Genomic DNA, 13,420 nt, shown 5'->3' on the forward strand with positions numbered 1-13,420 from the left:
AGGTTTGACTCATTTTGGTTACCCTTTTTTCTACATGAGCAGTGCGTATCTATCATAGAAAAGTTCGTATTTTTATTTTTGGATTTCCTCTTTGAAATATAGATCTTCCTGTTTCTACTGGATAAAGAAAAACAACAGCTAAGACAAGTCTGACTTATTGTAAATGATGCCAAAGAATATTTCAATTATGAAACAGAAAAATTAGTTAAATCAGTCTTTTGATTACCCCACTTTTCGAATATCCATTGAGTGGAAGTCTTTGCTGTTCAGCAGTGCTGTGCCGCCGTCAGCAGGCGTCTCAGAGACAGTGATGCTTCTAGAGCTTCTAAAACTAAATAGGACTGTGTTGTCCCAGGCTCCCACACTGCAAGTAAAACAGGCTCAAAAAGCGAGCTGCGAGCTCAACATCAAAGGATGTAAAAGAGGATGCAGCAAATCCACACATTATCAACTTTGTCCATTTCAGTTTGACAGCTGTACCTTTTCATATCTACCCACCCATGGCTAATCATTTGGTGAGAAGCATCCGGCATAGTAGATTTTCTAGTCATCCCACTGATTTCCACAGTCCTGGTAATTTTTATTTGAACAGGTATTGTTTCCCTAAGAGTAAAAATTTATGTAAAAATTGAACCAGCACCCTCTGAATGGTTTTCCTTCAGAATGAACTGTAGAGAGGCCAGAACTTTTCACCATGGAAACGGTGTGTTTACTTAGCGATTAAAATGTGCCCCACAGCTACCAATTAAATTAGATATTCACTGGTCTGTTCAGCTTCAGATAAAGTGGAAATGAGGGTTGATGCTTCTTAGAAGACTGTAAATGCAATGCTAGTAAAATGTCAAACAATAATGTGGTACGTTTTCTTCAAAATAATATGGACTATTTTGCTGTTCCTAAAGCTTCAAATCAACTATGACCTTGGAAATCTCATAATACACATTCTCCAAGCAAGAAACCTCGTGCCTCGAGACAACAATGGCTACTCGGACCCTTTCGTGAAGGTCTACCTTCTTCCTGGGCGAGGGTAAGGAAAGAAGCTGCGCATGGGGCCCAGAGCGGGCGTCTCCCAGTCTGTGTCTGAAGTCTGCCTCGATTGCATTCAACACCTTTCCCTTAGCTTTTGCCACATGTCGTATGTACTGATTTACCATTAGGTGAGGTGGAATTAGAAATGTATAATTAGGCCTTAAGGATCATGGAAGAGCAGAGGTGCAGTAAAAAACAGGCTTGTGGAGAAGGAGTCAGCGTGCAGAAGGAAGAGCCGCTCTCCTGGTGAGTCACATGACTGTGAAACAAACACCCCGGGAAATCCGCTGGCTGTGGCAGGTTTAAAGAATTCGCTTACGTTCCCAAAATTATTTGCAAAATAGCTTTTTCAGTGCTTTTTTTTTTAATATAGAATATGTGTGTTGCCTGGTTTCTGTGCTCTTCATTAAACTGCTTTGTGAGGTACCAGTTTTTATAGGCAGATTTCCAAATCAAGGGTTCAAGGATGATAATAAGAAGAATATTTGAAGTATCCGTTCTCATACATAAATGAAAGACATCTTTTGGACCCTTGTGTGACATGGAAATGGTTCATGTATGCGCTCTCGGCTGGACGTGCAGCTCTCTTACAGAGTGCTAAGCATGCGCGAGGCCCTGGGTGCATTCCTACCACCAAATAAAACCCATCACACACGAGTGCTCCTTGGAGATGTTTAATTTTCGTATAATTAATGCCACGTGCTATGTTCTGGTATGAAAATCAGTAGTCAATAATGGTTTCAAAACAGTGACTTGGGGCCCGGGGATTTAGCTCAGCGGTTCGGTGGCCTGCCTTGCAAATGCAAGGACCCGAGTTCAATCCCCGGTACCAGAAAAAAAAAAAGTGACTTGGCCTCTGAAAATCCTTATTCTTCTTAACTTCTTAACTTCCATGAGCCAAGTTAGCAGACGTGACCAACAAGGGAGACAAAATAGAGAGAAGTTTGGGTTTTATTTCTCATTTTTCCATTAATTTGGGGAGTGACATTTGTATTTACTTTTTCCTTGAAAAAAAATCAATTGTGGCAAAGAAACAGTACAAAAATAAAAAGGCTGACCCTGTCCGCTCCCTCCTCTCAGGAGCCGTCACTTAGCAGCCAGTTATGTTTCGGTTCTACCCTCGCACACCCGCTCCTGCCTTATTCTGGAGTGAAGCAGATCCCAGCTATTGGAAATTTTATGCAATTATTTCAGTATGTAATATTTCTAAAATAGACTCATTTTAAAAGTTATAATATCCTATATAACCATAATAATTTTAAAATTTGCAAATAATGTCTTAATAGTCCCAGTTGTTTCATAGTATTTCTTTCCCTAGATAGTTTGAGGATGCAATTAATAGTTCTAGAACATACCCCTTCAATATTGAAATACGGGTGTTTGTCAGCATGCACAGAGTATTCACTAACACTGTGCCCAGGCTATGAAACAAAGCCTAACAAGTTTAAAAACATTCAAGTCACACAAACTGTGTTCTCTGCTGCTGTCCATTTGAATAGGATCCAAACGGGAGTTATACACTGCCCTGCACTCTGCTCTGAACTGGTTATGTCACGGTCGGCATCCATGCCCACTTCTTTGAGATTCATCTTCCTAGTTTCAGTTCTGACAGCTAAGGTAGGAGAACCATAATTTTTAGTTTGTCAGGAGAAACAAATTGGATAATACCTAGACAATCATTTGAAAATTGCTAGGTGCTATATCAAATTCAGTATAAAGGCTTTAATTTCATCCTCCTTAAGAATTCCATTTAGAAACTCAGGATTGTTTGTATGGTAGCTCTAGTTTTAATTTATTAACCTTTTAAAAACAAAACTCTCATTAATTTTGTATAGAGTTTATTCATGAGCCACATAACCCCAGAAAGGAGATCCTTTCTTTTATGCCAACTTACTCATTGATGTAACTGTGTCTATAACTTGGCTATAGCTTTCAAAGTGAATGTAACAAAAATAACAACAAACAAAACTTCGGTCCAATTTTGAGTTTGTGCATTAGATTTCTAGTGTTACTTTATTAGGAAATCATTGCCAAGGATTGGTCTCTAAATAGCATTAAAAAAAAAAGTGAATGAATGAAAAAAAATAAAGCCCTGTCACTTATATTCTACCTTCTCTCACGAGGTACTACAATGTCATCTTTTATACTACATGAGAGCAAGTAACATGTTTACACCATATATGTTTTGACTGGAATGTTGCAAACCTGCAAAACCAGAAAGGACACCCAGGCGACACTGTCACATCAGTCACTCTGGGCTACGTAGCACAGAATGGTGAGAAGGCAGTGAAATGGACAGAGAATCGCCCGAAATGCTGTCCTCATGCAGATACATCCTCCTGCAAAATAACCCTGATGCATGGTTTTAGTTTAAGGCAGCTAGTTCCTGTGGGTATTATTTAATTTGTAGCTATTTCATCAAATCACCCTTGTTACAGTGGCCAAAGCACTGGGATTGGTTGCATTCGTGAGTTGTTATTTTCACATAGTTCTGAGATTGTCTTCTGCTTCGTGTTACGTGTGTGCTGCGGAACCTCCTCTGATTAGTGTTCTTGTGTTTCCTTCCTTATTTCCATTCCTAACTTTTTTCTTCCTGTCTTCCCTACTTTTCTGCTGTATCCTTCTCTCTCGCTCTTGGGATCAATGCAGCCAAGTCATGGTTGTCCAGAATGCAAGGTAGAGTTGATTCTTTTTCAGTGTCAAGCTATACCCTTATGCCTAAAGTTATACTTTTGTGTATTTGTGTATATTATTCTGCAATTCAACCTGGCCTGTAACTTTTACTTTTTTTGCATTTTAATATCTATAGAGTTAGATCTACAGAAAATCCTTACCACATTTCTTAATGGTGTTAACAGGTGTGTGCAAGAGGATACAGAAAAATAGAAAATGTCAAAATCATAGAAAAGATAAATAAGGACCTGTCACCCCGAATTAGACATTACTGAGGTTTTGATTTACAATCTGTTCACTAAATCTTATTTTGCTTCTCAAATGAAAAGCATGGCTTGAATACTCCTGGCTGTTCTATTACAAATAAACGTGTCTAGAGTCACTTTTTAAAAGGTATTAACTGATCTGTATATCCAGTAATTGATATATATTGCCTCTTAAGCACAATGCATGTCTGGTATTTTTCTCTTGGGACATCTCATGCTTTATACCTCTGTACCACAGACTAAGCGGGAGGTGATCTGGGATCCATGTGTGCTTCTCACAGTATTCTGGCCATGATATGGGCAGATTCCCTTTTTCTCAATAGTAGGAAACTGTTTTCTGCTTCTTAAATCACAATATGTTGCATCATTACATCATCAACTAAGGTTGTTGCTTAATACACAGCCAAAAACACTATTTTGCACAACTCTTGGTGCATTATAAATTAAGCATGTTATGCAGAGGGAGGCTAATCGTGTACCATCCGGCGATAAAGTGATGAGAATTTTAATTCCACCCTGATTATTAATGGTCCAGCATTTGTTTTGTCTGTGATATTAAAACATGATGTCTTTATCAATCCTGAGAAGCCGTTGCCCAAAAGAGACTGCTTTAGATTTTTAAAGGCATAAATATTTGCATATTGCCAACAGCACGAGAAGTGGCCACAGCCCTGCCAGTATCTGGAATCTTTTTACTTCCTTGCAGCCATAGAATTATGGCAGTGAACCTTAACACAGGGAAGGGGTCTTGCTGTGTCTCATGCACTCCTCACAGGACAGGATCCAAGTGTCTAGCACTGAGTGAAATTAGTGGATTTCAAAGAGACAATGTCATTTTTAGAGCAGACATTATTTGGAATTTCTCTGTCTTTATCTAGAGAAACTAAGTGAATATTGTCAGAGTACTGACTGCCTGTGTTTAATGACAGAGGGGAGCATGTTGTATAAATGTAAATAATGGCTGGATGAGTCTGGAAGTTTGGAAGACCTAGAAGTCATTCTCTTATCTGGCAGTTACTTTCACAGTACCTTTAGGAATTATTAACGTGAGAGGGAATGGTAATGACAAAATACCGAAATCTTACATTACAATATGGAGGTTTTAATTCCGCCCCACCACGTCGAAAGATTGCGATTTATCTACAACTATTTTTTTCTGCAAACTAGGAATAGTAATAGCCATCTTCACAGGCTTTTTTCCCCAAATGCAGGGGTTTATAAGCCAAGAGTAACAGGAATAGCATCTGGCATCTAATAAGCTTTCAGTAAATGCCACTTGATTATTACTGTTGCTAGTAATATATGTAATTTTCATGTAGCAAATGGCCAGTTATCTCTGCAGAAATGGAGAAATGGTATGCTTGGGCTCCTCACTTATCAAATTAGCAACAGAGTAAAGAAAGTGAAATAACTTTTCTTTAATAGCAAAATGATGAAAGTGCTGTTAAGTAATAAATCCCACGGGTGCCGTTTGCTTATCTCTTCTTGCGTCCTCTTCGTGCTCCTAACCAATGCCCTCATAAGTGCTGAGAGTGCAAATGCCAGGCAGGATGAGCTGAGAGGCGAGGAAGGGGCACAAGCTGCCCGAACTGGGCCCTGCGCCCCTAACTGAGCAGCGGGGCTGTGCAGAGCTGCAGAGGCTCCTTCCGTTCTCTCCTGTCATGCTGCAGGGCAAAGAGCAAAAGTTTCCTTTAATGGGATTTTGCTTGATGGAGCCAAGTTTTAGCGAGCCTACCCTTGGAAACCCAAATACCGGCTACACTTGCTCTAAATCACCTTGATACATAGGAAATTATTTCCTCTGGGGAAGGTACTTGAAAGATGACTTAATTTCAGTAGATTTGAAAAGAAAACGACGCAAAGCATGTTTTAAAGATTCATTCAGCACACATTTATTTACCATAGCAAGTGTGCAGCGTCTGCAAGATGGGAGGGTGGGCATGAACCGCGCAGCCACGATTTCTGCTCCCCGGGAACTGACCGGTTTCGGAAGTGACGCACAGGAAGTGCACAGCTGTTCAGGGAAATTGGGTTGGCAAAACGGGATATGCGCTCCACTTTCTCCTTTTGGTATATACACGTACATTAAAAGGGTCCAGTACAGGGAAAACAAATGAAATTTTAAAACGAATAATTTCAGCGTTTAGATGTTTCTATAAAAGTAGATACAAAGGATTCATCATGTTCTTTTGTTTCCTCAGTAGTTCCTTTTGAAAGTAAAAAAATTTGGAGAACTTTTTTATGACTACCCTGAAACCACGTCTACTATGAGTAACATAACTAATAAAAATAAAAGAAAAATGAAATTTAAAGGGAGAAAATAGAATATACACACCCAAAGGGGCAGGCTCCATCAGTATCTTCACTTTTACTTTCCCATGTTACTGTCTCTGATTATCCACCGTAGCCTAATTGTTCAAGTGGAATCCCATGCTGTACTCTTCCTATGCAGGAATACACTGTATTGTGTTTACCAAACAAGAAAGGAAAAGGAGAGCACACTTCGCTTTTCAGTTAGACTGAATTTGTATTCCTACCAAGACTCCCACAGAGCCGCCCCCCGTTGCAGGTGCCCAGTCAGTGCGCCATGTGGCTGTGAGCACGGTGGTGAGTTTCCAGCTGGGTAGAGGAAGCAAAGCCCCTGGAGTCTGCACTGCAGTCAGAATGTCATAAGTGTTGTGACAGATGGCCATGTGTGGGCTGCTCTGCACACCAGGAAGCAGGACTGTGTGTTAGAGAGGGCTTAACAGGGCCAGAACGGAGTGTTTCCCTTCTACACCCTGCTCCCTGGGCCTGGAGAGGATAGAGAATCAGCCCATTGCTAAGACCAAGCCACTATTAAAAGAAACATCTGAATATGTGCTTGTTAGGTACTTATAATAAATATCCCTGATTATTTCCCAATATTCTTTCAGCACTTCCCTCAGTAGATGTACAATCTGCCTGATCTTTACATGTGTGTATGTGCATATATAAGACATAACATTTATATCATTATCGAATATAAAGAATATATGTGAATTGAGATGGAAAACTTCAAATTATAATAAAGCCTACAGTTAAGAAAATGGATTAGTGACATGGTGGCTCTAATCAGAAAAGTCTGTATGTGTGAGCGCAAACCCCAGTTCCCTTATGAATGCTACCCAGCCAGTCTGCATCTGCAGCCTCAGCGGCTCACCTTCACTCTGATCTTTGGTTTTACTTCCTGATCAAAGTTGATAATAAGCGATACTTGTCTGCTAGGGGTGAGACGATGAGAATTAAATGAGCTCAGAAATGCAAAGCATTTAGATTGTTACCTTGGAAAAAGTAACAATTCTGTGTGAATTATCACTACTTAGTGTACGTTTTAAAAAAAATGTTTCTTGTGCACAATTCTATCATACGATTGTGTATCAGTAAAACTGTGTCAGAAGTTAGCAGTTACACATCTTGGTAGAGAACTGGTTCCTGGTAGAGAACTCGCATTGATAATTTTTGCTAGCTGTAAACATGAAAAAGTTACTAAATATAAATATGAAAAAATTTGACAGTTATTCCCTTTTATGAATTAAAAAATGGTGACTGACAAATCCTTTTCAAAAGATCTCAAAAATTCAGGTAATTTTAATATCTAGTCATATCCAGAGTTGTGGTTGAAAACACAAGAATTTGCATTTGACATTTATTCCCATCTTCTTAAAATTATAGATATAATTTTTTTAGAATTTAGAAGTGTACTGAACTACTTTCATATGTTATGAATCATATCCTTACTATGGTTTTCATATGATCTCTTCACTTTGATAACTAGGTCCAAAACAAGCAGAAACTTTAAACTCATAATACCAGGTAGGAGAATCAGAAGTTCAAGGCCAGTGATGTAATTTAGAGAGATTCTGTCTGAAACTTAGATAAATAAACAAATAAATTACTGGGGATGCATCTCAGTGGAAAAACACCCTAGGTTTTTTCCCCAGTAATGCAAAATGAAACAAAAGCTGTACACTGGTATCCAGCTTTAACAAGTCATAATATTTTGTTTAATTTGCTTCAGATACCTGTTTAATAAAAGACATTCTACAGGTAACTCTGTAGCCTTCTGAAATCACTTCTTTGGCCACCTAAATTAACCACTACATTACATTTAATATCTATACTTCCTATGTTTTTGTGATATTAATATAGCTGTCATATACAAGGTGTATTGAATAACTTATACTATACTATTATTTCATATGGTTAAAATCATATGAAGTAATAGTATAGTATAAGTTATTCAATTTAACTGCCACTTAATATTTCATTGATGGAATATATCATAATATCATAATTCATTCTTTTGTTGATTTACTATTAAAAACAATGTTGAAATGGATGTTTTTGAACAAGTTTTTTTCTTTTTTTTTTTTTGAACAAATTTCTTACACACAGGTGGAAAAATTTGTACAAGTGGCCCAAGTAGAAGTTTGGATAGGTAATTTAAATTACACTAGCCATTGACCTTTATCTAAAGTTTGTGTGCACAAATACCTTCTATCCACAGTCCATAGGAGTTCCTATTCCTGTAAATCATTATCTGTACTCTTAGTTTTGTACACTCAAATGGGTTGCTTTGAAGTGAGAATACTGCTTTAATTTTAAAATTGTGCTCAGCTCACGGTGGATGATGCATGAGAAGTCACGGACAGAAGCTCAGTGATTCAGACCTTAACTACACAGTAGCTGGTGGGAGCCTTTGAAATCCTAATTCTCAAGGCTCGCTCCAGATTAATTTAAAGTGACTCGGTATGGGGGCGGTGTCTGGTGTTGCAGTGTTCACTGCCTGACCTCTCTGTGCCAGAACTCCTGGCCCCAGCTGATCCCATTCAGCAGCAGTACTGGGATCTGACTGCCTTTGCCTGTGGCTGGTGAGAGAATAAAAGCTGAGAGAGAAGGCTAGTCATCGGCTGTCTGACTAAAAGTGGGAGGTGCACTTGACATTGGTTCTCAGTGGCTTTATCTAGAATGCACAGGCAAACATGCAGCTGGGGATCCATGCTAGACATCCAAGATGTGGTGGTACTTGCAGCCAGGCGTGAAGCAGAAGTCAGTCTGGTCATACACAATGTGGAATAGAATGACTGGCGACAGTTCCAGTTCCAGGGCCTTTAGGGAGAGGCAGGCTATGAAGTCCAGGGCCTCTGGACAGGTTCGTTTCCAGAGTCCTCATGCCCACCAGCGAGAGCATTATTGAAGAACTAACATGTCAGCCTAGGCCAAAATCTCAGAAGGCAGTGGGGCAGTGAAAGTTTGACTGTGGCCTTTGCTGTGTGAACACCATGTTTTATTAGCAGATGGAAGTAATCCAATTCCAAACTCATCTACTGATGAGAGCCAGTTCTAGATGTTCTGCTAGACTCAACTAGGAGAGGTTTTGAGTGTAATTTTTAAGCATGTAGAATATACACTTCAATCTGGTCAGAGGGACAGAAGAGTCACAGAGTAGATCAAAGGCTCCTTGGTACAATGAATGAGGAAAGATTTGAATTTTTCATAAATTGTAACAAGTAACTGACATGAACCAATCATTTATATTTAATTAAAATTGTTTCAGGATACATTGCCTATGATACTTTACCAGAGTGTCAGAAGATACTTTAAATATTAGATAAATGTTTGAGATTTTAGCTAAAGCAATAGCCAGATAAAGTCTCTCAGTTCATGCAGCCCTTCCAATTTAGAATGATCATATAGCTTTTCTGACATGATTAGGTGTGGAACTATTGGAAAGTTAAAGACCAGATTTCATTTGTGGAGCACAAAGATATTGTTGCTGCCATGGAATTCTTGTAATTATCTCTTACATTCAGGAAGAGTAATACTTCTAAAATTATAGTGTAGTTAGGACATCTATAGGCATTTCTTTAAAAATCCTCATTAGGGCGAACAAAACAAAACACTTCCAACATAATTTTAAATCATCACGTGTCCAATTTAAGGGGTTCGTGACTTGAGGTCGATGAGATGACTACACAGTGACTTAAAGCCAAATACCTTGAAAAGTCTGTGTCCTTCAGTTTGACTGTAACATTGTCAGGGAAGGTGAATAATCACAATAACTTTCTTTTCTTCCAATTCAGTGCTGAGTACAAGAGAAGGACTAAATATGTTCAGAAAAGTCTTAATCCCGAGTGGAATCAAACAGTCATTTATAAAAGTATTTCCATGGAACAGGTATGTAATGACCACTGCCTAGGTGACAGTGAGCCTAACATGCATGTAGCGATGACAAGATGAGTCAGAGATCGGGACCTGCATCCTTTTTTGCCAGACAAGAAGGGTTCAATAAAATACATGCAAGAAATGTAGCTCAAAAAAGGAATTGTGTAAAGGTAAAATGCAGGATAAAAGTAAATGTGAGCACTTTGACAAAGCACTCAAAAAATAAACAAATATATAAAATAAGAAGACTGGTGGAATATTTTCCATTGCTTATTCCAAAATTTAAAAACTTCAGCCAGGCACAGTGGTGCATGCTTGTAATCCCAGCACTCAGAAGGCTGAGGCAGAAGGATTGCTACAATTTCAAGGCCAGCCTGGATTACATAGTGAGTTCAAGGCCAACCTGAGCTGCATAGCAAGACCCCGTCTCAAAAAACAAAAACAAACATAAAAATTTCAGTAAGCTGTGTCATATTTTTACCATAGAGGAAAATTTTTTCTGATGGTTATATTTTGACCTTCACAAATAATATAAAGAAAAAGTAAAATTCAGTGCCCAGAACTGTATTGTTCCTCCAAACAATACTTCAGGAGTCCGCCTCAGCTCTGGCTCCATGGAGAAGGCAGAACAAGACTGAGCATGGGAGAGGATGGCCACCATGATGTGACCCCAGGCTCTCTCATCAGTGTGCTTTTGAAAATCCACATTTGATAACTCTTCAACATTGGCAGAAAATAACTGATAGTTGATACAGTTGAATTCAGAAGTATACAAATAAAACAGGAAGAGGTCATCTCTATGAACAAGTCTTTTAAAATGAGGCTGTTTGATTACATCATTGAAGCTGGGTAGAAATTACAGCCTGAGTCTTTAAAATCAATTCACTTGCAGGAATAAGATAATATGCTATCTAAATACTTTAAATAATTGTATGCACTGCATTACCTATGAGTTTCTCATACTTGAAGATTATTTATAGATTCTGTTTCCTATTTTTAAAAATAAATGGGTGGGGAGGAATAGAAAATGAGTGTTACCATTTTCTTCCCAGGACAGTGAAGCTTCAAGATTAAACACTAGCGTGGACTGAGAAGTAATCACTGCAATTTTCACACTGTATTTTATGCATCTACATAGTTTCAGATAAAATTTCAAATGCTCTTTATACAAATGGAAAGGAGCCCGGGGATTTAGCTCAGTGGTTCGGTGGCCTGCCTTGCAAGCGCAAGGACCTGAGTTCAATCCCTGGTAGGGGAAAAAAAAAAAAAAAAAAATGGAAAGGAGTCAGAGTAAAAATTGATCAGTTGAGTGTACTAATATCATGAAAAATTGTGATAGAAAAATGGGGGGTGATGCCTATTTTATTTGAACTGCAGCTCAAGAAGAAAACCCTGGAGGTGACTGTCTGGGATTACGACCGATTTTCTTCCAATGACTTCCTTGGGGAGGTGAGCCTCTGATTTCTGTCCCCACATCTGGTGCCGTGATGAACCACCTATCAATGTGTAATGCAGAGCATGTTTCTTACGTTATGAAACAGCCATTTCTGAATACAGCTTTCCACAGATGTAATTCATTTTCTGAGTGCTCTTGGAATAGATGGACAGCAACTTGAGACATGGTTTTCTCCATACCACTTGATATACTTTATAGTTAATTTGCAAGATTATAAATATAATTGTCTCAATAGGAAGACATATAAGCCTGCCGTGAGTCTAAAAGAGTTTTGAGGTAATACATTTATATTATAAAATGAGCCGGACTTTTAAAAATGCAATTTCAGCTTCCTCACTGCATTTCTGAAGGCCTGATATAACATTTTATGTCGTTACTTATGATTGAATATCCTGATCTCAGCAGCTATAAAATGCACCATTATTTATGTTCCACTAAGAAGAAAAAAGCTGGGGCTAGAGCCATGATACAGTGCTTTCCCAGCATCAGTTGTTAGTAACGTCTCTATTTCAAATGTTACAGTGTTTTTAAATAGAAGAAATGCATTACTAATTGCAAATCACCCATTATTTCTTTTATTTTTATTTTGTCCCAGATGTATGACTAAAATCATACATTTAAAAAAGCTGTTAGTCAACTTTAGAAGTTAAGATAAGCAAAAAGTTTTTTTTTTTTTTTTTTTTTTATGAAAAGACTGACTTGTGACCCCCACCAACTTACAGAATTTCCAAACAATTTATTTGAGACTCAGGGCTGCACAGTTCAATTTAATTTCACATTTACTACGCATCCAACAAGACCTCGTTCCAATATCACGGGTGAAGAAAAATTAGAAAGAAAGAAGGAAAACTGGGAAGCAAGCAGCCCCCTGCCCAAAAGTCACACTGAATCACTGGTTCGAAGTCTGGAGTGAACTTGGGGTCACTGCATGCGCTGACGTCCGGCTGTCTTTACCTCCCAGGTCCTGATAGACCTATCCAGCTCCTCGCACCTGGACAATACCCCACGCTGGTACCTGCTCAGGGAGCAGACGGAGAGCCTGGACCACAGCAAGGCCCACGCCGGCCCAGGCGGCCAGGGGTCCCCGAAGCCTGCCGTCATCAAGAGCAGGAGCCACGGCATCTTCCCAGACCCGGCCAAGGGTAGGGGACGCTCCGGGCCGGCGCTCAGGCTATGTGCCCGCTCGGTCCCGCCCTGACGAGAGTCTGCGTCCGGGGTCTCTGAGGGGAGATCAGTGCATGCGGACTGTGGGGTCTGATTCTCAAACGTCCCGGAAATATGACTCCAGGGAGTGTACCTGGAGGTTCACGCGGAGCGCACAGTCCCTCCCAGCACACTGCCACCATCGCCCCTGCCCTTGGGTCCCTTCCTCTGCATGGCCCGATGCTCTGGTTTTGATGGTTCCTCTCCACGGTCTCATGTGATGGAGCAGCCCGGCGCTGGCGGGTCGCTTTTCCTGGGAGAGTCTCTGGTGCCTGCTGACCCAGACTGACTGAACCCCGAAGCACAGTCCCTACACGGGACCTGAGCCCCGGCGTCCTTCCCCCAGGGAACTGTCCAGGAAGCACAGCCCACTGTGGGCACAACCCCCTGAGGAGCTGGCCTGCGTGCGGGGGAGGGGACTCCATCCCCGCCTTGCCACGGTAACCCCACCCTGTCCCAGTGAGGGCCGCGCCCTAACTCTGCCCACCCTTCCGCAGCAGACATGCAGGTGCCCACCATGGAGAAGTCGCACAGCAGCCCAGGCAGCTCCAAATCGTCGTCCGAAGGCCACCTGCGCTCGCACGGCCCGTCGCGCAGCCAGAGCCCC

General features: G+C 40.3%; 1 protein-coding gene across 1 annotated transcript in view; it reads left to right on the plus strand.

Annotated features, from left to right (window-relative positions):
• Pclo (piccolo presynaptic cytomatrix protein) overlaps positions 1 to 13,420 on the plus strand; it is a 324,402-nt gene that overhangs the window by 267,610 nt on the left and 43,372 nt on the right. Inside the window, exons 19-24 of the mRNA XM_033758844.1 lie at positions 903 to 1,027; positions 3,679 to 3,705; positions 10,073 to 10,166; positions 11,532 to 11,603; positions 12,572 to 12,752; positions 13,314 to 13,414. Of these exons, the coding sequence (XP_033614735.1) occupies positions 903 to 1,027; positions 3,679 to 3,705; positions 10,073 to 10,166; positions 11,532 to 11,603; positions 12,572 to 12,752; positions 13,314 to 13,414 (600 nt within the window). The remainder of the gene's footprint in view (positions 1 to 902; positions 1,028 to 3,678; positions 3,706 to 10,072; positions 10,167 to 11,531; positions 11,604 to 12,571; positions 12,753 to 13,313; positions 13,415 to 13,420) is intronic.

This window comes from Fukomys damarensis, unplaced genomic scaffold, assembly GCF_012274545.1.
Source record: "Fukomys damarensis isolate Sample0158 unplaced genomic scaffold, DMR_v1.0_HiC HiC_scaffold_4, whole genome shotgun sequence".
Classification (NCBI taxonomy): Eukaryota; Metazoa; Chordata; class Mammalia; order Rodentia; family Bathyergidae; genus Fukomys; species Fukomys damarensis.